Source organism: Phallusia mammillata, chromosome 3 (genome assembly GCF_965637545.1).
Source record: "Phallusia mammillata chromosome 3, kaPhaMamm4.hap1.1, whole genome shotgun sequence".
Classification (NCBI taxonomy): Eukaryota; Metazoa; Chordata; class Ascidiacea; order Phlebobranchia; family Ascidiidae; genus Phallusia; species Phallusia mammillata.
In genome coordinates, this window is record NC_137254.1 from 30,012,533 (window position 1) to 30,039,088 (window position 26,556).

The window sequence follows — 26,556 nt, forward strand, 5'->3', positions numbered from 1 at the left end:
TAATTTTACCATGTTTATTTGTAATAAAAGAAACATGTAGGAGTCGACAATTTTACTTGCTGGGGAAGTTGAGATGTTTGGCTCCACCAGTTTTACAGAAAAACTTCTTCAACAGAATTTGCACAAAACGAAAATCCACGTTTCAACGCCTATACGACGTATCAAGTCGGCGGAGAAAAGAGTGACGAAATAAACGACTTGCTATGACGTAACACCGACGGAAAAGAAAAGTAAAAAATATATTTAATGCAAAAGAGAAAAAAGCAAAATAGTGACGTCATTTACATTGCTAGCTTGGTAACTTTGTCGAAAAGGAGCCTGTATTTTAAGTTTACGGCACGAATCTGTTATTTTAAGCTATAAAGCCGCGAAAATAACTGTTTCGGATTTTAATAATTTTATACGCTGTGTTCAACACTGGCAAGCACCTCTGTCTCTATGACGTCACAATGTTATCGACCTCGTCACAATCGGGGGGCGGGAAACAACCCGGTCCCGAGGTTTGAAACGACATGAATTTTTGGCAAGTGGTCGCGTCGCTGTTGTCATGGCGACGGAGAGGGCGGTGCTGTGCCGATGACGTCAACGTCCATGTTGCTCGTCTCCGAGTTTTGGCGGGAAATACTTCGGGCTTGGCGCGGCGGTTTTAAAGATGATGACGGTGTCGTGGTGGTTGTTGATGGACTTTTAATGTTTCTGTTGGATCAATGTTACGTTATAACGTGTGAGATAGCTATACGGCGTACTAGGGTAACTTATGCCAATGAAATCATCACAGGCCGTATTATCCTGGTATTATGCATGCGTATTTCATGTTACATGTAGACACGTTCGTGTGTTCTAAGTCAGTGGTTCTCAACCAGGGCCCATGGCTCCACAGGGGCGCCACGAGCTGTGTTCCGGGGGCCACGGGTGTATAGATTTACCAGAAATACCCACTAAAATCCATTTCCTTTTTAACTTTATTCCCTAATTTAATCGACTATTTCACATACTATTCGTCTATATTGAATTTTTTTACGATTACGGATTCTTGTTGATTCTATTCGACCCGTTTAAAGTCGAAATTAGTACCGAATTTCAACACGAGATTGCCATTTACATTTTTTAAGGGGGGCACAGGTCCTACAGGGTTACTTGAAGGGGGCCACGAGGTACAAAAGTTGCTTTAGGGGGCCACGGTCCACGAAAGGTTGAGAACCACTGTTCTAAGTCTTTTACAGTGTCATGTGGGGCATTGTGGTCATATTTGTTACACATAGCAGTCACGCCCATTTCGTTCAAGTGGCAAATTATCTTACATGTTTTAGTCCTTGCGCAACATTTGTGACTGTACCACAAGCTTAAAAAGTTTAGGGTCACTGTTTACAACACTATAGAGCAGGGGTGCACAACCTACGGCCTCTGCACTGGCGCATAACCATATCTTTGACTAGATTTGTCAAAGAACCATTGGAATAGATGAGAATTTGTGTCAATAAAAACAACATGGAGTTGTAAAAAACTTCTTACATGTCGTGAAATAGCCATGGTCCTTTTTTCGCGAACTCATTTACGGACTCCGACTTATAAAATACCTATGACATGTTCATAACTAATGAGAATGAGAGCAAAACTCACTTGCAGGCTTCGCAAACATAATCGCAATCTCTAGCTTCGAGCGCAGTGATCTGCACACAGACACAGTGGAACCATTCCTCACATCCTCCGTCACATTGAACCCAGTTGACCTCTTCACCGAGCGGCTGTAAGCACCTCTGGCGCCCTCCAGTGCCTGTCTCAACCGAACAGATCGCGTATTCGTCGTCTTCACCAGCCATTGCAGCAGCAACTATTGCCTGAAATCCGAAAAGCAACAAACTTTCTTATACACATTTATGTATGCTTAGAATGACCAAAAATGGCCAAAACGTCTGAACAATAAAGCATGTCGCTTTTTCGTCTATTTGGGTCGTTATGTTAGTCATTAAACTTATCAACAGATCCATGTATAGGGTCCAATACATGTTTATGCGTGTTAGGATCTTAATCAGCAAATACAAACCTTTCTGTAAATCTTAGTAAGCCGGGCCTAGGCCAATTGAAGGCATTAGCCTCCCCATAGGGGAGACATAGTAAGTAAGTATTTAGACTGGAAAACTCTAAATGCAGTTAGATTCGAACTCACGACAGGAGTTTTGCGGGGATGGCGCTCTGCCAATTGAATAAGGGCCAAAAGTGACTCGTTTTAAAAAAACCGCACATAATAAAAACATGGTAAAATTTGTAAGTATAGAGCCATCCCCCAATTTTTTAAAGATATATGTAAGTCTTCTTTGAATAGAAAATGTGAATGCTGTACATAATGAAAAATGCAAAAAGGTCTTTGTGAAACGGGCAGAGTCACCATCAGAAAGATGTATTCACAAGTATTTCACATTTATATGAAGCAACGACTGGGCTCGTAAAATTATATCAACCTTGTATTTCCCGCACAAGTTTTTATCCCTACCTGTTTATTCTCTTTCTTCCTTCTTCTCTTTTCGGTTTTGTCTTTTTTCTCTTTCTCTTCCGTCTAAAAAACGAGAGAAGTGATAAAAAATTGCATACGACAGAACATTTTTTACCGAACGGGGGAATTTACCGAACGCTGCTTTTTTCGCTTTTTATCCAAAGCGCCAGAATCTTCCCTCTTTCTTCGCTTCTTCTCTCCTTCTTCGTCCTGTGATGGATTGAAATACTTTTGCTCTTCTTTTTCCAGGAGATCAATAAAGCTGCAAACAAAATACATTTCAGCATTTATTATTTACTGGAGTCAGCCCTGAGGAGTTCATGCAGACCAGCGATCACGGCACAGTCATATGTAAATCACAGTACGCCAGGTCTAATGAAGGCGTTGTACCGAATCAGTCGGTCTCCTAAGCATTGCCATGAGGCGATGTCAAGACTAGAAAATAGCCTGCGATGGGATTTAAACCCACGACAGGGGTCTTTCATTATTCTATTTCAGGGGTTTCCAACCTGTGGTACGCGAAGGTCTTTCAGGTGGTATGTGGGTAGGTTCAGTTTTTTTCACAAAAATGACTTTCGATGCGCTGTTAGCAAATTTACACCGCGGATCGACCAATTGGTGGACAGTAAACAAACAAAAAAATCTCATTAAATTTAGTTGTGGTGCTTTAGTGTTATTTTAGTAGGCCAATATTATTCTTCATAAATATATTTCGATCAAATTAGTTGTTGTACAAGAAGTGGTACGCGTGGTAGTACAGAGCGTCCAAGTGGTACGAGATCGTAAAAAGGTTGGGAATCCCTGCTCTATTTGAATAGGGCAATTATATTATTTGACAAAAACCATCATATGTGGCCGTAAGGTAGAAAAATAAAGTTTATCGAGTAAGAATTTTTCTAAATTTTGTCTGCACAAAAACGTGATGTCCTGCGTTTTTCGTGGATTTTTTACAGCCGAGTTAGGAAACTTACTTTTCGTCTTTTATCGGTTGGGAAGCTTGCAAAATTTTCCAAATAGTTTGTGTTTCAGCCAGCGTAACTTCCAGCAAATCCCCTTCAAGCATCAAACCTTCAAGAAGCCGCTTCGTGTCATCAGACAAAACAACTGGACCAGTTTGCTGAAAATATTATATTTACTAAATTTATTATATTTATTATATCCAAGATATTTACGATTTAAATATTGGCTTTTTCGCTTAAAACAGAGGTGTGCGACATTTATCACTGAGGGGTGAAAGTTCATTAACATGATTAGACAGCGGACACCGCACCTTTATGTAACACAAGTTGACTTAATACTTTGTTGTATGCCATGTTATTGAGTTTATAGCTACCAGTAAAATATTGAGTCAGTTTTGATGAGTAAACAGCAACAGTTAAAATGTACAAACGTTGAATTTATACCTTGTTGCGTACTGTATTATTCAGTTAACAACTGCAAGTAAAATACACAAGCCAATTTAACAGCATTGTAAGGTTATTTGCACTGAAATTGTTTTGCAGGCCTGCATTTTAAATTCAGTCTCCACCATTATTCAATGGGCTGCAGGATACACACCCATGACTTAAAGAGAGAACATAAAACACCAACCTGTGTGTCGCAAACACCGCCTCCATCTCGCGGACTTTCCGTGGTTGCGGTGTCTAAAATACATCACATTGTTAAGTAAAGCTAGTTAAAATGTGAAGCTTCTATATAACAAGCAGTTACTGACCGTTTTGAGCCGGTTTATTTGGTGTAAAATGTTCCGTCATTTGCTCTCTGCAGACGAGATCGGGGGTGTTCGGTCGCATACGTTGCGAATCCACAGAACTTCCATCATTTTTAATGTTCTCCAACGAGTGCGCGGTTTTGTTCAACCTGCCACTAGAGAACGCAACAAGCTTTGCAGCATTTGCTGGGCGGTTTTGGTCGCTGGGCAACCGGTTGTCAAGCTGTTGGCTGTCTTGTTGTTGAGGTGGTTTCGGTTTGCTAGGATAGCCTGCGATCATGGCAAGGGCTTCAGCTGCTTCCATTACGTCTTCGGTCGATCTCTCGCTCGCCTCTGATTGGCTGCTGAAACGCCGTTCCGCTTGACTGGCCGCAGATAGAAGTTGGTTGACTCCCTCAGACATCGGGTTTTCCTGAGGTGCAGCGCGATCTTTTGAGTTTTGAATGACCGCTTCGATTGCTTCATCGATGGAATCGCGTGCTTCTGAACGACCTGAAGACAGAAACACTGGTGATGATTATTACACATAAGGGGTTAATTAAACCTTTTTTATTAACAATTTGGAAAAAAAATTAGGTTTGGACTTCTAGTGAGTTGAACAAATATATATAATGCTTTTTAAGCAAAATTGTAATTGTATCTCATTCTTAGTCAGACTTTTACGTAATTTTTCAACGTACATCCTTTTATCAAGCTACAAACCAGGCAGCATAATTTTTAGTTTTCAACAGACTGCTATTATGCTTTGATTTAGTCTTGCTTGTGGTTATATGCAAACAATTTAGCTTAAATCCAACAACGATGTATCAACCATTTTGTATCAAATCTCGTTGTAATCAAACACGCTTTGTCACAAAATATTATCGCTGCAACTTACCTTGGACGCTTCCAGCATCTAATCTTCGTTTTCTGTCACTTTCGATTTTACAAACCACATTTTCTTCACCACCTCCCCTTCCACTTTCACTGGATCGCTTTTTACGCGGTTTTCGGGAGGTTTTTGATTCTTCAGTTTCCGACTCACTGAAAGAAATGAGATTTGTGTTGCTTAGATGGCTGTTTAAGTTAAAATTTAAAGTTTATGGGGATCTGTGGGTCATTAGGGGCTAAATTTAGGAGGATTAACTTCAAAAACTATCTATCACGTGTATTTAACAAAGTTTACCGCACCTTTTACAATATTGCAATATTATTAATTTCAATATTATTAATCAAATGCAATATTATTAATTTCTGAAATAGGCTATTGCTGCCAGGCATAATGTATAACCAAGTATTGCTCATCCAGCAGTTTTATTTTAAACAATCGACGTTTCGACGTCCTATACCAGACGCCATCATCAGGATAATGACAAATCTTGCAGGACAAAATTCTTATAAAGCGACAAAATGCAAAACACACACAAAAAAACACTTCATAAGAATTTTGTCGTGCAAGATATGCCAGTATCCTGATGAAGGCGTCGTGTATAGGACGTCGAAACGTCGATTGTTTACAATAAAACTGCTGGATGAGCAATACTTGGTTATTAATTTATATTCAGCTATTAACCTCCGTTAAACCAGATTGAGGTAATCGGGATCTTTGCCTTATTTAGACAAAACTTGAAGTAGAAATGATTTGTAATGTGGCAGGCTGTAACTAATCCACATCGGTTAATCCGTATCTTCGCCTAATCCAGACAATTTTTTGGCCCACACGGGTCCGGATTAACCGATGTTTCTTGTATTTCATAAGTTGACTTGCTTACTTCAACTCAGTCGTTAAATTCTGCACCAGCTTACCCAGTGAGTTTAATGGCTTGCTCAAGAGCATTCTGGCACTCGGGGGACGACAAAACTTTTCTAGCTCTGTCCTGCCACGCCATCGCACGCTCGGTGGCGCACTGGAGCGCTTCCCCTTCCCGTATTCGGACTGGAAGTTTCTGTAGCTGAAGTAGCAGAGTAAGGATTGTTGTAAGGTGGGGGCGACGCGACCGGTGACATAACGGACACAAGAACTTCAGCTCATACAGTTGTTGCACCTGGGAATGGTTAAGAAAAACATGTAATTTTTAGTAGTGGTGGGGTTCACTTTTTTCAGCCGGTTCTGTTACAAAAAGTCATACATCTATTGACAGTAGCCAGTAATGCTAACCAGTTCGCTGATCTCATAAAATTTCGTGAGACAGTTCTATAGAACCGTTGCGAACCGGCTGAATCCCACCACTGGTTATTTACACTGTTTCAACCAATAAGGTCTCATCAGGGCGGATGGTGAACTGACATAGACGATATTAGGTAGTGTAGCTATCCAGCGGCACTTGTTGGGAGTAACAGGCTAAAAAGACATGCCTCGCCTATTCTGTTCAGTGCCACAACTAGGCATAAACCCGAGTCTTAATTTGAGCAAATAAGTTACCTTGCTTTTGTTATTGCTGAGTTTAGGTAGAGGAACACAAGTAGAATGGAACCAATCGTGGCAAACTTCGCACTGAAGCATGAAACCTACAAAAACATGAAAAAAATCATTTACATTGTAATATACTTATACTTTTTGTGACAACAAAAAACAGAAGTATTTATCAAATCTATGCCAGTTTTATCGAATGATTATACATAGCAATTTACTGTCAGAACTACCTTCTGTTTGTTGACATAAACACTGACAAAGTAATAGAAAACGCAATATTACTGGGTCGTGCACTTTGACATTTTATTATTTTTTAGTTTATACAGTTTAAACATAAAAGTCTACATACCACTGGAAGGTTTTTTACAAACACAGTAAAGAACTTTATCTGATGCTGATTGATCATCTTCTCCTGCTGGGGAGGCTGGTTGAGACTAAAAAGAAAAAAAATGCAATAATTAAACAAATGTCACACACATATATAAAACATGGTAGTTAGGACCAACAAAGGTCTTTCCGAACAATGTCAATGTATTGTCCAGTTGCGTTAAACTTCAATAATCAGGTTGAAACAAAGTTTGCTCAAAAACAAAACAGAGTTTTCTGTGTCATGTAATCCAATTCCATACGAACATGCTGTCTAAATCTATTCCGCAAATATATGTCCAACCAATGCCTAAATCTATTCCCAAATATATGTCATTAAGGTATAAAGAAAAACAACAGTTAATAATGTCAGATTTTTGTTCCGTTAAAATTAAACCAGGTCCATATTGTCCAGGTACACTAAATTTTTCATTAGTTTCAGGGATAGGTCAACCAATATCTTGTACAAAATTATGTCAAAAATCAAAACGGCGTTTGTATGCCATGCAATGTAGTTCCATAGCATCATGTTAGCAAAAAAAATGGTTATAACAGTTCCAGTGAGACATGTTTTTATCCTAAGAGCTTGAAAATAGCAGAGCCTTCTGACGGGTTATTGCAAAACTCTTTCATCAACTTACATGGAATATATGTGTTCTTAAGCTAGTTTTTTAAGCTTTTAAATGAAACAAAGCCTTTTTACAGTGAATGATGTCAGGTTGTACAGTACAACTCTATTGCATCATGTTAATCAACTTACATTGCACTTGACATGATTGACGGGTGAAGAATTGATGTCGATTGGAAGATTGGAAACTTTCGCTTGATTTTCTTGTCGTATTTGAAGGATCAGTTCCACTTCCTTCATTTCGGCAGATTTAAAGTTGGAAACAACTTTGTTTGGATCTGGTGGATCGTTCCAGTTTATGTTGTCTAGCCTGCAACAAAAGATTTATTATTTTACAACCGACAAACATAAACATGTCGGAGTAAAAAACAAAAAAAAACAGAGTAAAACAAATTATGCAGTAAACCTCAGTTAATCTGAACGCTTTAGGACCAAAAAATTCATGTGGATTAAGTAAAGAGTCGGTTTATTTAATGTCGCTTAGTTGAAGTCTTACCACATTACAAATCATTTGTGCCTAAGTTTTATCCGAATTAGGCGAAAATGTACATTTAATCATCTGAAAAGTAGGCATTTTTTATTGGCTCCTACCTTGCTAAAATAGGGCATAGTTTTGGTGTGAGTGTACACACTTTTGGATTGTAAGTAGTCAGTTTGTTATTAGTCCACAGTCCACACATAACAAGACAAATTAGATAGATAACATACTTTGCATTTTTCTCCAAAGCATGCTGTTCTTCAGCCGAAGAGTTTTTCAACTTTTTTCGCCTCCACTTTAAACTTGCTGATGATTGTGGTTCAGTTCGTGGCAGTAAAACCTGAAAAAAACAAAGAAATTAAAAAACTTTAACTCAATCCAGCATATAACCAACTGTATGGTAAATTCTAATGCATGCTAGAGATGGGCCAAGCTGAGCCAGAACCTGAGTACTCGGTACCGAGCATTGCCATTTTTTATGCTCGGTGCACGGCCGAGCAGTTGCACAAACTGACCCGAGCATTAAATTTACATCTTCGTTCCTATTTATACGAAACTTGTGTTTGAAAGGGTATCCAAGAACAAAAGTGACTGTTTTATTAAATGCGTCAGATGTTGGAATAACACATATTTCTGGAGTCTGAACAGCTTAACACACCGCTGGTGGACGTAAGATACCTAGGAAAGCTACAAAACTAGCGTGGAATTGGAATGTGTGTGATGACACAATGCACCGAGCATGCTTGGCCGAGCACCGATCTTTGACGTGAGATGCTCGGTGCTCGACCAAACAGAACATTTGCAGTTTTGGCACATCCCTAATGCATGCCATATACAGATGAAATGTATAGGTATATTTTCACAGGTCACCTTTCAAACATTTGATTTTACATTTAATTGTGTATCTAATAACAATTCATTATTTTAAGTAGGAGTTTAACAAGGGGTTATGCTTTTTTTCATTTTACATGCGACAAGTAACATGGTTATAGATTGTTAAAGCATTCCTGAGAACAACAACAGGGCTTGATAAAAAATAAGAAATACTTGCACACCTAATAGCAGTTTATTATTATCAGTAGGAGTTTACCAGGGTTAAGCTTTTTCCTTTAGTAGCGACAAGAATCATGGTTTCAGATTGTTAAGGCATTCATAATGACAACAAGGCTTGTTAAAAAAACAGAAAATGTTTTCATTGGTAGTCGACTTGCAAATACTAAGTGAAAAATTTCAAATATTATTTTGACTTACTTGAAGCAAAGTGTAAATAGTGTTCTTTTTGAGAAAAGTTTTCGTGGTTCTTTCCTTCCAGGCTTTGGCGCTGTTAATTTGACTCTCTAGGGCAGAAACTTGTTCTAGTTGGATGCACATGGGTCGCGCTTGCATCGTTAACATTTCTAACACTTCTAGGTAAGGATAATAATCCTGATTCTGTACCTTTTTCACCTACAAAGAGACAAACAGATAAAGCTACGCCTACAGGTAGCACTTATTTTACAAACCAACTAAGAACTAACCAAAAACATAACTGTGCACTGATGATGACAACAGTGATTGTTGAGACATGTAAATGATGTGTTCTATATACACAAGTACCCTAGGAGTTGTTGTTTTTTTCAGATGTTTTCGATCAAATTTTAAATATGTTTTCAAAATTTCAAGTCTGTGCATAGTTTTCCTAACTAAGATCTGATAAATGTACTCAACTATACAAAATAGTTTTTTAGATATTAAAATCAGTGAAAAGAAATTGGCTGTATTCGTTCAAACCAAAGGTCAACCAGTTCAATAATTATACATATTCTTACATTGTACAGCATGTACCACTTAAAAAAGCACTTTTAAAGTGGTAAAATTTAATTAAAAACTGGAATACATCTTAATGCAGACATGATTTTACGAAGCAAAATTTGAGATGCAAAGTTTTGTATTTTACCTTTTCAACCCAGGCTTGAGCTTTTTTGACGACATCACCAAGTTTCAAACACTGTGGGAGAGCGACTGGAATTTGTTCAGCTTTCTCCGTAACAAGCATGGCAGTGTTAAGTGACACTGGTTGTCTGAAAAATAAAGATTGTAAATCAGTTACAGCAGGGGTTTACTTCAGTATTTTCTAATGTTATTTCAAATATTTACATATTTTCTAAAAACAACACACAACATTTTTGATGTATTGTGCTGTTGATCTCGGCATAAAATGATGAGACAATGATAACTGTATTTTAGTGCTTTATTTCAAATAGTTTTGCATTCAAAAGTATAAATGTGTTTAACCATTTTCTGCAATAATTTTAAACAACAGCAATTGCAAAAATGGTTTTGTTTGATTTTTCTAATATACATTCAGTTTTTATGAGCTCCAATAAGTATATTTGACCAATAATTTCAAACACAAGCAATTGCTGATGACCAGGTTGCCTAACGTGACTTCTTTAAAATGCCAAGTAGTTTTATTTTCCTACAGTTTCACTGAATAGGTTATTTAAAGTTTTGCGGAAACAGCAACGGAATATTTCCCATGTATATTATTTACTTGTGAAGTAAGCACATCTTTGCTTTTTCCTCCCAACCCTCGGCAAGTGTGAGTAGTTCCTGCAACTCAGCCATTGCACGCTCCACCGATCGCCGAGGAGCAACAGACACGCCGGAATCTATCAGCTTGCGAAGTTGCTCAAGCGTGACAGGACATTTTGGTGTGTCATCATCGTCGTCGAGCAACAAACGCTGACGAACATTTTCCAACCATTTTGCTTGTTGTAAGGCCTAGAATAATTTTAATTGCCATGTTATTGTGTTGTGTGGAAATAAAAATCTAATATTGCAATGTAAAGAAGTCAAGATGTAAATGTTAGCTAGTTATAAAGTTTAAACAGAAAACTTTTGCAACATTTTTTAAGCACAAACTTAACAATATGATGCTACAGGAATACAAGGTGTATACAATTGCCATGTTATTATGTTGTATTAGTTTTAAAGCCTGGTAATACAATGTAAAGAAGTCAAAAATTAAATGGTACCTACTAGCTAGTTATTAAAGTTTTAACACGAATCTTTTACAACATTTTTAAGCACAAATTTAACAATATTAGGCTATTAGAATACAGTACTATTAAGTCAAATTGCTACAAAATTTTTTGCTTGTGTATTTTTTGATCACAAATTTAAGAATGTAAGGCTTTTAGAATACAAGCAGTATTAAGTCAAATTGTTACGAAATTTTTTGCTTGTGTATTTTTTGATCACAAATTTAAGAATGCAAGGCTTTTAGAATACAGTAGTATTAAGTCAAATTGCTACGAAATTTTTTGCTTGCGTATTTTTTGAGCACAAATTTAAGAATGTAAGGCTTTTAGAATATAGTAGTATTAAGTCAAATTGCTACGAAATTTTTTGCTTGTGTATTTTTTGAGCACAAATTTAAGAATGTAAGGCTTTTAGAAGACAGTAGTATTAAGTCAAATTGCTACGAAATTTTTTGCTTGTGTATTTTTTGAGCACAAATTTAAGAATGTAAGGCTTTTAGAATACAGTAGTATTAAGTCAAATTGCTACAAATTTTTTTGCTTGTGTATTTTTTGAGCACAAATTTAAGAATGTAAGGCTTTTAGAATACAGTAGTATTAAGTCAAATTGCTACAAATTTTTTTGCTTGTGTATTTTTTGAGCACAAATTTAAGAATGTAAGGCTTTTAGAATACAGTAGTATTAAGTCAAATTGCTACAAATTTTTTTGCTTGTGTATTTTTTGAGCACAAATTTAAGAATGTAAGGCTTTTAGAATACAGTAGTATTAAGTCAAATTGCTACGAAATTTTTTGCTTGTGTATTTTTTGATCACAAATTTAAGAATGTAAGGCTTTTAGAATACAAGCAGTATTAAGTCAAATTGTTACGAAATTTTTTGCTTGTGTATTTTTTCAGCACAAATTTAACAATATTAGGCTATTAGAATACAGTAGTATTAAGTCAAATTGCTACAAAATTTTTTGCTTGTGTATTTTTTGAGCACAAATTTAAGAATGTAAGGCTTTTAGAATACAAGTAGTATTAAGTCAAATTACTACGAAATTTTTTGCTTGTGTATATTGAGCACAAATTTAAACATAAGGCTATGAGACAAAGCAGATTGTCATGTTTGTTACCTGATGCAGAAGTGGGATTTGGGGCAGATCAAGATCAAACTCTGTAGAATCCTCAAGTAGTTTTGTGATTTCTTCACTCGATGGTTCTTCCTTCTTTAATCCGACTTCAACCTCCTTGATGAACTCCTCAATTCTCACAATATATTCTGACACCTGAAAGTTTAAATTTATATGTAAGATTAGGTGCTAGAGTGTCAATGCTTGGCAGTTACAACATCAACAGACATACGGATGAATGTATAAGCTCTTGCTGCCAGGCATAATATCAAGTTAATTGAGCTCTTCTGGCAAGTATTTTTTCCTTTGTTTATGAAACACTATACTACGCGCATACAGTGTTATTTACCCTGATGAAGGTGACCTGTATAGGACGTCAAAACGTCGGAATGCTCAGACAAATTTTTGCTCATTTAAAATATGCAAAATCCCCAAGTGTCATAGTTTCGGAGTTGTTGTGCAAAATAACAAAATGATTCTACTCTTTTATATTATGCATGATTATTTGTTGTTTGCCGAAAGGTTTTAAAACTGAAACTTGAGAGCTTTTATAAGTAGTTCTCTAAATTATGTTCGTTTAATACAAAGTACAAATGGAATAGGTAGAAATGATACTGACCTGTTTAAGATGTTCTACAGCGCACGGCAGACACTGAAGTTGTTTATGGAAAGCTTGAATCTCATCAAGAGTAAGTGTTCCTTTGTAAGTCAGAGTTGCACTTGTTGGGTCTTTCAATCTACAGATGTAGCACCACAACAAGTTTAAGAAAGTTTAGAGATTATACTCAACAGAAACAAAAATGTATAAGATCTGTTAATAAAACACAAGTCTAAGCAATGACAAAACCATTGTTAGTATTTAGTGGCACATGGTGTTCTTTTTACAATGTATACCAGTGGTTCTTAAACTCGGTTTTCGCGGCCGCATGTGGCTCCCAACTACGTATTTTGCGGCTCGCACCAAACTTCAGAAAACCAAAAAAATGGTTATTTTGGCTTTATGAAGGTGATAATCTTTAGTGATTTTCCAAAGTCTCTTTTTTTGCGGCTCTTTACACACCTAAAAAATTACCATTTGGCCCCGACAATAAAAAATTTTGAGAACCACTGATATATACAGTTCAATAAACATTTTTGGCTTTTGTGTTGACAATTTGTTCTAGCCAAAATTTGTTATTTCTTAATCATTTTTTATTCTCGATTTGTAATAATAAAAGTTAGTTTGTGTACCTTGTTCGATGCTTGCGAGTCTTCACAAGCTGCTGTGCGACCCTCGAACACATGTCAGCTTCATGCACCACTGACTTTACCCGGTGAAGCAAATCATTTTCAGGGAATTTTCCCTTTTCAGATTCACTGAGCAGGATCTGAAACAAAACAAGCATTTATGGACAGGAGAATTGACAATGAGCAGACTCTAAGTACACTGAGGAGGAGGACCACTGTGAAAAGTGCACACTGTGGCCACACACCAGTTCATGCACAACATATATTTCATGTGTGTGGGCATATATACAACTGCCCAGAGTACACTGAAGACCACTGTGAACAACATTAGATGTGCACACTGTGGCCACACACCAGTTTATGTTTAGCATAGATTTCATGTGTAAAGCATGCACACAAGCTCCCTGAGTACACTGAGGACCACTGTGAACAACATTAGATGTGCACGCTGTGTCCACACACATGTTTATACACAGCATAGATAAAAAACATTGGGTGGCACATTGATAACAATTAATGGGAAGCTTGCTGGTAAACTAAAAAAACAGAACCCTCAGTTTTTATTGCCTACCTTTAGTTCTGCCAATGACATCTTTTCTTCAGTTTTTGAAAATGCTACATTTACTCGTTCACACCAGTTGTCAAATGCTTCAGCACGCTGCTTGAGTTTGTATAAGATTGGTGGCAGTTCATCAAGACTGTATCGGTATCTGAAATTGCAACACATGCCTATCAAATTCAATAATCAAGTAAATCTAACCACTGTACTATTATTTAATAGAAGGCTCAAGTAAATAGATGGTAAACTCTTAGTTAAAAGTGGCTATATTCCAATATATTTGCCAGAATACAAACTTGGTTGCATTTAAAGTAACTTGATAACAAAGCAGCTATACAAAAAATTTGAATGCATTATTTTACACATATTTCATTCATTACATACATTAGCCTATATGGTCACAAACCCTTTTTGTAAACTTTAGAACATAGTTTCACAAGATGTTTCCGTTTATCGCAGTAGTGGGATATGTATTTTTAAAATCCACTTGTCATAATTGTAAAATTTACCTTAGCACAAACTCTGGCGGCTGACACTTGGCGCAAAGTTCAGTGACATGATGTAGGCATGTCAGTTTGTCAGGTGAGCATGGACAGGTGACAGCTGACAAGAAACAGGTTGTGGAACAATGTGTGCATTGCCTCTCGTCATCCGGCACCAGCTCAAAAGCTTCACGCTCTGATTTCGAAACACCCTACAACACAAAGGCTTTGTTACGTTGTTACACATCACCAGTGAAAGGGTTTGTTATTATTAATAGTGGGTGTGATTAGTCATAACGAAATCAAATCGTAAACAAAATGCTACTGTTGTGTTAACAGCTGTGTAAAAAAAGTGCAAAACAAGTTTTTCTTTCAATTTAATTTGGCATTTAAATTTTAATCTGTCATTAAAGAACAGTGTCATTTGAAACACCCAAATTTTTGTATAAAGCCTACAGTCTGTTACACCACTCTTTAGTTGTAGTAGTATGTATTAGTTGTAAGTGTACTATCACTTTTACATGTAATTCCATTTAAGATAACATGCAATACTGTACCACTTAAATGTACATTATTATCCCGATATAATTCTCAAATCAACAATATTATTTTAATTGGGCTGGTCAATGGCCTGAACTGAACAAAAAGCTGCTGATGTAAGGCAACCAAATAAAAAGTTTTTTACCAAGTCCATGAGTTTCTTTCTTAAATCCTTTTCATTTTGGAGCATTGCAAGCATATCTCGGTATATAACCGCTGCTACTTGTACATCCAGGTTCTCAGGGTGATGTGCAACCTAAAGAAAGCACAAGTTGATAAAAATAGATTCTAACACTTTAAATTGTCTTCAAGCATGTAAATAAACTGTAAAAATGGAAACAAATGCGGCATTGTAAACATGTGACATTTCTGCACAGTGGCATAGTTCATGGGCTATTAAAAAATGTTTACATTGTAATAAAAGCTGTGGATAATGTTTATGGACCAGTCTGGTACACATCGGAGTAGTTCAATACATTTGGTGCACTATAAACTGGATTTAGACATGTAAACAAATGTTAACACAGAAAAATACAATGTACTTCATGGCTGTTTACACTGCAGACACATCATTATATACATATATATCTAAACTCTAAACAGTGGCATGGTTTATAGCATTTAAAATATGTTTACATGGTAATAAAATGGTGGCTTGGATTATGGTTATGGATTTAGGATGTTAACCTCTACGGCTTGACACGTTTGCTGAAGGTCAAACAGGTGCACTTACTTTACAAACGATTTCCTCATGTGAAAAAACACAACACTTCCTCATTTTGCGATAATGTTCAATGCACATTCTACCCACTGGAACCTAAAGAAGCAAGTAAAATGCACATTTAACCTCGGTTAAACCGGATTCAGTTAATCCGGATCTTCGCCTAATTCCAATAAAACTTGAGGTACAAATGATTTGTAATGAGGTAAGGCTTCAACTAATCGACATCGGTTAATCCGGATCTTCGCCTAATTCAGACAAAACTTGAGGTACAAATGATTTGTAATGTGGTAAGGCTTTAACTAATCGACATCGGTTAATCCGGATCTTCGCCTAATTCAGACAAAACTTGAGGTACAAATGATTTGTAATGTGGTAAGGCTTTAACTAATTGACATCGGTTAACCCGGACCCTCACCTAGTCCAGACAACATTTTTGGTCAAAATGGGTCTGGATTAACCAAGGTTTACTGCATATACTGCAGGGATTTAAAAATATTGTCAATCACATGCAAAATTTATAACAACCAATGCCTTTATTATTAAAAGCGTTTTATGCTCTTGTAGACAATTTTTTGATTCATATATTACTTTTTCGCTATGTTGTTACAACATATTTAAACAACTTATTATAAAACAAAAAGCTTTTGGCTTTAACTGTCCCCTCACACATTATAAGGTAAACAAACTAATTTGGTCTTAGAATCGAAAGCATTGGTTTTCAGACAGTGCATATGCACCAGTGCAAAGTAGACAGGTCCGTCAAGAGGTAAAAAAGTTAACAATGACCTATTTACTTTGACAAAAAAATCTTTTGTAAAGAGTGACTAACTTACCCAATCTGCTGGACAGAAATTGACAGCTTCCGCAAAGTTATATCCCTGGTTGAATCCAGCGTGGTAAGCTCTTGGAAAAGTGACCATAAATTCTCCAGCACACTGGTTGGTTCGAACCACTCGCACACCATTTTTCATCAGCGTTGTAGGGTTCATTGTTGTCACTAGGTGGTGTAAGATATCAGGGTAGTTCTTGAATAATTCCGGAGCAGACTCTTCCATCACTTTTTCAAATTTGTCAGCATCCTCGCGAGGAATTCCATACCTGATGGTAGAAAGTAATTAAAATATATTTTTATTCATATATTTCTGTATAGTTTTTGGTTGGGTGATTAAGGGCAGATTTTGTATTACCACAATAAAAAGTGTTGCTTATTCCTTTAACAAAATTTAACTAAACGTTTCACAAAAGTTAAAGAAAGGTCAAAGTTTGCTTATCAATTTGATTAAACAAAGTTTTTCCCAAGTCATTTATGATAATGGTATTTTTACAATAGTGAAATGGAAAACATTTTACCGACATACCAAGTTTTTGGTTCACCCCAGTGCATGTAGTTGATTGAATATGTCCAATGATCTTCAATATGCCAACAAAACGCAGAGAAACACATTCCAACATAAACCCAAGGAATCTGCAAAATTTATATTTTTAGGGATTACTAAATGCCAACACAAATAGACCCTGTCTGGAAGTAAACGTTTGTATTTATGTTTTTTTGTTATCTGCTACAAAATTGTTCATGATATTGTTATTGTTAGGCACATTATTATTTCTGAAGTGTAAATAAAAATTCTCAAACTAATATGAACAAAGAATATTTTATTTATCCTGAATAAATTACCTTCATTCCAGAAATATCACCAGAGACAGATCGCAGAAGAGATTGTTCTTGTACAGGTAAATTGTTTAAATTCCATGGACTCTTGGCATATTCCTAAGTAAAGATACAAAAAAACAACTTCACAAGCTTTGAATCTAGTGTTTTTTTGGTAGGCATATAAGTCGGTACTGTCAAACTTTTAAGATTTTTCTAGCCTACTGTGATTTATGGTCATTCTTTTAACAAATTTTATGAAAATGCTTATGCTTGACATGATTTGTCAGTATAAGCCTCAGCCATGAATACTGTACAGCAATAATACGGTGTTGACAATACATAAAAAAGTTCCAAACTCGTACCTCTTCTTCTGAAGACAGAGATCTGTTACTTGCATCACACATCCTCGGAAAACCACTGCCATGCTCCACAACATGAATATCTGCTCCATACTCCACCGTAAGATCTTCTTCTAAAGATCCAACCAGCCTCCAAAATTCACGCTCAACCACTTCAGTTGGAACCATGTGGACCTTTTAATGCAAATCATACATTAAGTAACACACCAGGTTTTAAGACTTGTGTAATAATCTTATCACAGGTAAAAAAGATTCTGTTTGAATAACACACTGAAGATGCTTTTTAGCGAAATTGATTTGTTCTTTTTAACACTGATTTTACCCTGGAAATAAACATTTCACAACTTGTTATATATTCAGTGGAAATCGTTGCAACAATGGTAATAGAACAGGGAATGATTCCCGGAATCAATTTACCAGGATTTGAAAGTAACAAAGGATTTGTTTCATAAGAAACACAATTTGTTTCATAAGAAGGTGCGTTGTGCATGTTCTAGTGTTGATGCATGCACTATATATATATTTTTTTCATCCAGGAAATGGCATGTACATATACTTAATGTTAACATGTAACCTTTAATATATTATTTCCAGTCCAAAGTTTTAATGGTTTTTTACGCAAAGTGTTCAATTGCTTCTAGTATCAGAATAGAAATCATTTATTCATAAAATATGCATTTTTAGGTCATAGTTAAGGAGAAAGGTATTCGCATTAAGTATTACCACTGGGTCGAAAAATAGATCAATAAAATTACTACAATCAAAACACTATCATTGTAAAGCACATTTAAAATTTATTCAAGTCACAATATCCTGTCCTATGATATGTAAATAAGCAATAAATATAAGTGCCTTGTAATGTGTATGGTGCAAACAACTTAGCAAAAGATTTTATCAGAGCCTACGTACCGGTTTGTTAAAGTACTCAGACTTGAAAGCATCTGCCATCTCCCCAAAACTTTGCAGGGAATATTGTTTCCTTGCTTGTTCAAATCCATATGCTTGAGCTTTCTTGTTGCACTCCTGCAAGTAACATGGTAAAGTAAAAACAAAGCATTAAGTACGGCATTAAATCTCATCGCAAAATAGTTTTTGTTTATACAACCTACTTAATTAGGTGCATACACTTTATCAACAACAAACAGTGTGTACAACTTATACTGATTACATATAATAGCATTATCCAGTTAATCTCATGAAAAGTATGACAAATTGGCTGTTTCATTAATCAAAACTGTCTAAAATTTCGGAATCATGGATAACGCAAATATGCACTGACAAAAGGCTACAGTTAGGGACCAACAATCCCATGTAATGAAACAAAATATGCGATAAACTGGAATTGTGTGTACCTTTGCAATGCATTTTGGGCACCTCCAATCACCAGTTGGTACATTTGGCAATGGAGGAATGAGGCAATAAGTGTGGTAACTATCGTCACATCCATCACACAACAATAACAGCGAGTCATGGTTGTCCTTGCCACAAATCTTGCAATTGTCCATTGTGTCAATCTGCAAAAAATCAACATAACATTTACTCCAAATTACCAAATTACCCACTAATGCTACTTAATATACTCATTCATACTTACAATTGAGTATGGGATTTGGTCACTCCCCTTGTTGCGAGTGCGGATTTTTCTTCTCATCTCAGATTTAACCACTGGCTTTATTTCAGGCTTAGTTTCCATGGCGACCCCTGGTTCCTGCTTCACAGCACCCACTTGAGGGTTTGGTTTGTCTTTGTCTTCAGGTTCAACTTTTACATTACCCTGAAATAGAAAATTTAACAGATTTAAAGGTTGCATAGGAAAGTGTTTAATTTGCAGTTGGGCTTGCAAACAAATCGTTATCAACCACAAAGTTTAACTACAGAAAATTCCATTTTAAATCACACAATGATTTTTGAAGTTACAGCTGTAATAATGTTTAATTTGCATTGCTTTGCCACATCGTAAACATGACCACATTCACTGCAAATTCAACATTTCTGACAAAAAATCCTATATATTTACATTTGGTGCAGCAGGTTTTTCGTCAACTGGTGTTTCTACAGCTGGCGCCTCGTCACCATAATCCTGAAAGTGGTGTTTCCCTTGTGCTGTAAGACCAAGTCCAACCATTTTTGGTCCAGCACCTTTGAATAACATACTGTATTATTCTTCTGAATTTCAATAAATGTTGATAAAGGCCAAATTACAGTATGCCAGGCCCATTGAAGGCGTCATACCGAATCAGCCGGTCACCAAGCATTCACCACCATATGGCAAGGCATAGGCTAGAAAAATCTAGCCTGTGGTGGGATTCGAACCCACGACAGCCGTAATCGCTGGTCTGCATCGACGCTTCAGGGCTTATCCCAGTTATAAATTTATGTTCATTTTAACTGATGTCGATAAAGGATTATTTTTTGATAGCATACAGTGCTTGACACAATTTTTAAAGACAAGTTGCATTATCAGCAAAAATACAAGTTCCTAAAAATAAACTGGTATTTTGTTTAGGTTGAATGACGAATTTGTTAAATATGCAACCTGGTGGACAAAATGCTTGTTCAGTTTTTTTTTAATGTGCTTTGCCTTGTTTTATGTAAACATTAACTGTTGCATACATTTAGGTGGGTACATAACAAAAAAGTGAAACGTACTACCGAATAATTGCAATCTGGCGAGCTCCTTATTTTTTGACACATCTACAACAAGGGGTTCATCAACAGGTCTGCGTTTGTTTCGTTGCTTGGCAAGTAGTTCTGGAGTCGGGTTGGGGACATTAAACAGATCTAGGTTTTCCAATGACACACCAGAACCCTGTGAATAAAATTTATAATTTGAGCCACGCAAAATGCAGATACTGTAGCCATTTGCTAATAAAATCATCCTGCTAATTGCATGAAAGAGCTCAGGGAAATGTTTATTAGATGGACTAGACTTGTTTGTTTTTAAGAGGGAATATTAAGTGCATTGATAATGCTATTTAAAAGGGACGTGTTTTACCTTGTACATGGTTTTCTTTTTGCTTTTCATTTGGGAATAGGTAAGTTGAGATGTAATATCTGCCCTTTTTTCATCAGATTCCAATGCCTAAAAATAGTTTTAAATGGCAATATTAGGAAAAATGTCAACAGTTAAAAAACACATAAATTTTTTGTGTACAATAATATGGTTGTAACAATAATAATATGAACAGTACCAACCTCCAGCAAAACACCAGATTTCATGATATCAAATGGATACAGAATTCTCTCATAATGTTGTCTTAAAACAGTTCCAAAATTTTTCTGAAGACCAAGCTACAAAAAACACAAAACAGTTTACTTTCAAGTCCTTGATTGCAACATTTTGAAAACCATTGCCCTCTAAAATTTGACTTATTTGAAATGTAAGTGGATTTGCTATAAAAATGTTATAAATGATGTGAAAAAATGCACCATATCACATAACTTGTTTATTGTGCTTTACTGAAAAAAGCTGTTTGAAGTAGTAATCAAGAAATTTACATGTCTACAAACTGGTGCCAAATTACCTTCTGACACACATGGTTCCACTGTTTGTTTTTGCTCACTTCGACAAAGCCACCAAGTTTCTTAACAGTGTCATGTAATCCATAAAGATCAAGCGCTTTACCACACACATGAGGCAGTTTAAATGCAGTGCCCTGAAGATCCCAAAACTTTGCAATACTCTCAATAAACTGAAGTCGAATTCTAGTATGTATCTAATAAAAACACATCTTATTGTTATTATTAGACATTTTTTTCCAATACCAATAAATTTGTTATCATAGCTGTACCAATGGATACTACTAAAATGCCAAAAACGAAATCCAACATAAAACAATATATAACACATATAAAATGGTTCAAAATTGTTTTTATAAATGCATTTTTGAAGGTAAAGAAAAAAAAGGCAAAAAAATACATTAAATAAATAACAACACAAGACAGTTAATAAACAAATTAACTGAAAAACTTATTGTTTTTGAAATAAAATATACCGTAATAAACCTATTAACAAAAGCTTACACCGAGTTCATTTATTCGCTGGACCCGAGGGGTAAACTTGAAGTTTTCCACATCAATAGCGAATGGTGGCTGCCAGTGCTAAAATGTAAATTTTTAGTTACATGAATGTGGAAAAAGTCTACTCATAATGTAGATTCCAAAAGAAGCAAAATCTCAAAGAAAAGTTATGTTGGATATTAAACATATATTATTTGTGTAATAGAGATAACTGCACCATGCTGACCATACATACAAATATTTGGACAGTTACACATTTAATGACATTGACATTTGGTCGGTAGGATCAAATTTATTATCATTTTTCATGTGAGTTGTTTTATAGGGTGGTAATTTGTACAGTTGTTCATTGTTTTATGGATATGTCCTTTTATAAGTGCACAAAAATAAATCAAAAGCTTTTGTGTCATGCTAAACCATTTAATATTGATATTAAATATTGTTGTATGTTTCATAAAACTGTGAAGTTTTTTTTATGGACAAAAATATAGTTTATTAATGAAATATACATGATTTTATTTTCAAATTTAATACACCATGTTCAAAAATACATATTTTTGTCAAGTTGAGTTAAATATCTTGTTAATATAAGTTGTTTTCATTTAAATTACAAAATGGGAAAGTTCAACAAAGCCAAGATGGCTGCCGTTTCAAGGCCCTTTAAATCACGTGACACGACTGAAACGCGTTTTCAGGCATCAAGACGAAGCAAAAACTGAAGGTTTTACGCCAAAATTAGAACTGTACCGGCGGTGGACGAATTTTGCAAATTCCTGCCTTTTCCGCTATTGGTCTTATTTTATTGATATATCCAAGCGGGTCGGCGAATTCTTCTTCGGTCGGCTCGAAAACCGGGCATTCAGGCGGCGGATAAAATTCGTCGTCAATCATGGTAAACAACTGACCATTATTAAGTTATCGAATTTGATCCAAGCATCTAAAATTCAAATCGCAGATAATTATCACATCTATCATTATGTTTCCCTTGCAAAATATTCGCCATTACATCTCATCTCAACACACGTAATCGTAACGCGAAGGGCCATTTCGTCTTTCACGAAACGAACAAGTTAGTGTTGTTCCGCTGAATGTTTTTAACTCTCATAAAAGTATTTGACCAATTGATTGACGTTGTTAACAAACTATTACGAAAAGTGCAACCAAAATTGAATACTTTAAACTAAAAATTGCGCCAGGACAAGCGCGAATTTTACTTTACCGATTTCTTTTTTTCTTTTCAGCGGAGCAATACACGCTAACAAAGAGTAAACGTGAAATCGCCATGTTTGCTATGGCGTGAAAGCCTGAAAACGATCGTCGTTCATGGTTGCTTTCAGACGTTCAGTTGGGTGCCATGCCGTTGCGGTAACACACAAGCTATTTTACCTGTTTACCTTTCGTGAAACGTGCCAATTCGCAGGCTCCCAACGCAGTAAACCAGGGTCTTTGACTCTGTAAAATTTAAAATGGGTCCCATTCACACCGTTACCTGTGCAATGCACTAATTAAATACGCAATGTAAATCGGACAAAGTTGTCTAAAGAATGCACGAAATCCTTTACTTCCTTAACAGAATAATGAATACAGATAAGTTGCATTGATACAAGGAAAAATAGAAAGTGGGGTCCAAATCTTTTCAACATTTCGAGGGGTACGAAACAGTTCACTGAGCCTAATCGACATGGTGTCCTGATTTAAAAATCACAAACTAGCATTGATCGACACCCATCTTGGGTTATTTGTGAGAAAAGGTTTTGTTAATGATAAACAAACATGACATACTGCGTTGTTTTTCCCCCTATAAATATGTTGACATATTGCGTTGGTCAAATATAGGCATGACCAAATATTTTGTTGCGCCCTCTGCAGACTTTAATTTTACGTTGTTCTGTTCCGAAAGTGGGGGCTGCAAGTCACTTTGAGTTGGTAGAAATCCCGTTGTGAATTGGCAAACAGTACATGTTAAGCTGAGATTTTTTTATATTATGTGTTTGGACAAGCCATTTTTTCGTAGTATTTGTTGTTACATGTCAACCTTTTAAAAACCCATTGCGTATCGGTATCGTCAGCGAAATACGTACGTTCAGGTACGTAGTATGGTAGCTGTGTTTCATACTGAATTGCTATCGTTAAGAAGTAGTATTTAAAAAGACCAGTGTACAAAAATATCTACAATCATAGAGCACTTCATATGCTGATGTTCCAACATAAACCTATGCGAATTTCATTGGGTCATAGGTTACACAGAAACGGGTGGTTACTGGGGGTCAAAGGTTGACGCCGACATATAATTTTGTGATGTTCATGTAACTTTATAAAGTCGTAAATGCGTTGCTGTTAGCCGGTTAAAGTGTTTGTCAGAGTTTGGAGTTAGATATTTCGTGACACACATTCGTGCTGGTTCTAATTTGTCATATTTTATCAGCATCAGCACCACAGCAGGTTGTCATTTAACCCATTTTGGAGTGGATTTAAAAAAATAGGAAAGTGAGTGTATAGTAAAAAAAGACAAATGGCGATTTTATTGCAAATGCAGACAGGTCCAGAAACTCAAGATGTTTACAGCATTAAAAGCACACTATTTCCCCACTTCTAGTTGTTAATAAATGGGTTATATTTTATTGCAGTTATCTTTTTTTGGCAGATCTTACAGTTTTTTGTATTGCATTTTATAACAAGTCTGCAATTGCAAAGGTCTGCAATTAGAATCATGCCTGGTCTTCATATATCATATTGTGAGAACAACATTTCCTTTACTGTTTGCTTTTGTACAAATATACATTTTATGTTTTGTTTTACAGTTAATGAGTGATAGGAAAAAGAACGCAGCCGGCCAGATGGCAAAGGCGATTGCCAGGCCGGATACTGCTGCTCCTGCAGTACACATTGCTGAAATGGACAGATCGAAGCATTTCATCTGTGGTGGTGGAGCACAGATAGTGAATATTCTAATTACATTTCCTATCAACAAGGTTATGTTTCGGCAGCAACTTTACGGATTCAGGACACACAAAGCATTGCGACAACTTTGGGGTGAAGGACCACTCAATCTTTACAGAGGAATAATACCCCCATTATTTCAAAAATCCACATCAACAGCCTTGATGTTTGGTTTGTTCAATCATTCCAAAGACTTTTTGGTTAAAGATTGTCAAATGAACCCTTTTACTGCGACATTGGTTGCATCAATGGTTGCAGGGTCATGCGAAGCAACTTTGGTTCCATTTGAAAGGATTCAAACACTGCTTTTGGATCCAAAACATCACAACACTTTCAAAAACTCATATCATGCGTTTACTTCATTGCACAGCAACTATGGATTTTCAGAATATTTTAGAGGTGTAACTGCCGTTTTATTGCGGAATGGACCGTCCAATGTTATATTTTTCACATTGCGCCGTCCTTTAAAACAACTTCTACCTGAAGCTGACAAAAACACGTTTCACAATTCTTTTAACGACTTTGTCAGTGGTGCTGTGATTGGAGGTTTATGCAGCACTATATTTTTCCCAGTCAATGTTGTAAAAACGAGAATGCAATCATGCCTAGGTGGTAAATTTTATTCCTTTTCTAGTACTTTTACACTCGTTTTTCAAGAGCGAAACAGACTTTGGCGAAAGATGTATCGTGGAAGTCATGTTAATCTTGCCCGTTCATTTTTGTCATGGGGAATCATAAATGCCTCATATGAGATTCTTATGCAAACATTTTTTGTCAACAGGTGAAAGCTATTTCAAAAGGTCTTTAGTTTTTTAAACGTCGTGATTTGTAAACTACCTGAAATGATCTAAATCTTAACATAAAAATTTGCCACTAAAGAGTTTTGTTTTTCATGTCTGTGTTTAATGGATTTCAATGAACAGGAGTAATAACATAAGATATATCCTTCCATTACATTAACGTGGGAATACTTCATTGTACATGTTAGTCACGCTATGGACTTCATTTCATTCATTTGTTTATTGATCGTGATAATAGTGATTATGTAAGCTTTAATTAAAAAAGCTTTACAATTCCACTGATTGCTTCATAACACTGTTCATTGCTCGTACTTGAACTATTTATCAGTTATTCACTTTTGGCTTTAGACAAATATATATATATGCTTTTCTTACAGTTTGTTTCTTTCTTCAGGTTAAGTTTAGGATTACAAATGTAACCTTCGATTCTCAGTTAATTTCTTACAAGCATCTGCCTATTTCTGGACTAGTTTTATGCCATGAAACTTTATTGTGTATACCTCACACTGTGCTACGTGCATATCCGTCATTTCCATCTCTCTCATATCTCTATTGCAACACATATAAATTGATCTGGTTACAAAAAACTCCCATTTGCAAACCTTAACCATGTTATATCAGTCAGTAGGTGGTTGTTTGGGATTCAGTTTGCAACAAAATGGAACATACAAATACCCAGATTCATGTGTATAAATTTCAAAGTATTGTGTATTAGTTCAATTTTTTTGATCACAAAACACTGTTTCAAATGGACCCTACATTAGCCACTATGTCTTTTATATTGCTCCATGTTTTTTTATGGTAACAGGTCATTTGCTTTGCTATTGTTACCTGACTGCTATAGTTTGCCATATGAAAGGCATAAACCATTGCAAGGTTTCATATTTGGAAATGTTTTAAATGTTTGTTGTCATTGTAGCGTGAACAAATTGTGTGCTATGGTGTTAAGCTATGGTTTGTTTTAACGGTACAGAGATCTTGTTGTTATTGTTTTTTGCTTTACTCTTTATTGCAAGCAAATACAATATTTTGAAATTTGCAGTTTGTTT

At 35.9% G+C, this 26,556-nt stretch overlaps 2 protein-coding genes across 3 annotated transcripts; one reads left to right on the top strand and one right to left on the bottom strand.

The window, feature by feature from the left end:
• On the bottom strand, positions 1 to 22,737 carry LOC145217458 (lysine-specific demethylase 5A-like). Of its 2 annotated transcripts, none has more exons than XM_080084726.1 (37): positions 22,515 to 22,737; positions 21,771 to 21,848; positions 21,272 to 21,463; positions 20,943 to 21,038; positions 20,743 to 20,829; positions 20,400 to 20,556; positions 19,765 to 19,886; positions 19,342 to 19,521; positions 19,100 to 19,261; positions 18,657 to 18,770; positions 17,751 to 17,921; positions 17,413 to 17,505; positions 17,096 to 17,202; positions 16,571 to 16,835; positions 15,747 to 15,830; positions 15,159 to 15,269; positions 14,501 to 14,685; positions 14,004 to 14,142; positions 13,436 to 13,572; positions 12,825 to 12,942; positions 12,209 to 12,361; positions 10,600 to 10,829; positions 10,003 to 10,126; positions 9,318 to 9,512; positions 8,297 to 8,406; positions 7,721 to 7,898; positions 6,944 to 7,028; positions 6,604 to 6,689; positions 5,988 to 6,226; positions 5,080 to 5,225; positions 4,206 to 4,694; positions 4,082 to 4,134; positions 3,463 to 3,608; positions 2,624 to 2,753; positions 2,492 to 2,554; positions 1,621 to 1,838; positions 1 to 696 (listed from the first exon to the last, which is right to left on the bottom strand). In XM_080084726.1, exons 1-37 carry the CDS (start codon positions 22,656 to 22,658, stop codon positions 546 to 548), a joined length of 5,538 nt encoding a protein of 1,845 aa, XP_079940852.1. In that variant the 5' UTR covers positions 22,659 to 22,737; the 3' UTR covers positions 1 to 545. The 2 variants fall into 2 exon arrangements, with proteins under 2 accessions (XP_079940852.1, XP_079940851.1); XM_080084725.1 differs by having other exon boundaries at positions 20,397 to 20,556.
• Positions 22,738 to 24,391: 1,654 nt separating this feature from the next.
• On the top strand, positions 24,392 to 26,548 carry LOC145220058 (mitochondrial nicotinamide adenine dinucleotide transporter SLC25A51-like). The gene is made up of 2 exons (XM_080087356.1): positions 24,392 to 24,502; positions 24,569 to 26,548. The coding sequence occupies exon 2, from the start codon at positions 24,572 to 24,574 to the stop codon at positions 25,490 to 25,492; it is 921 nt and encodes a 306-aa protein (XP_079943482.1). The 5' UTR covers positions 24,392 to 24,502; positions 24,569 to 24,571; the 3' UTR covers positions 25,493 to 26,548.
• The last annotated feature ends 8 nt before the right edge of the window (positions 26,549 to 26,556 follow it).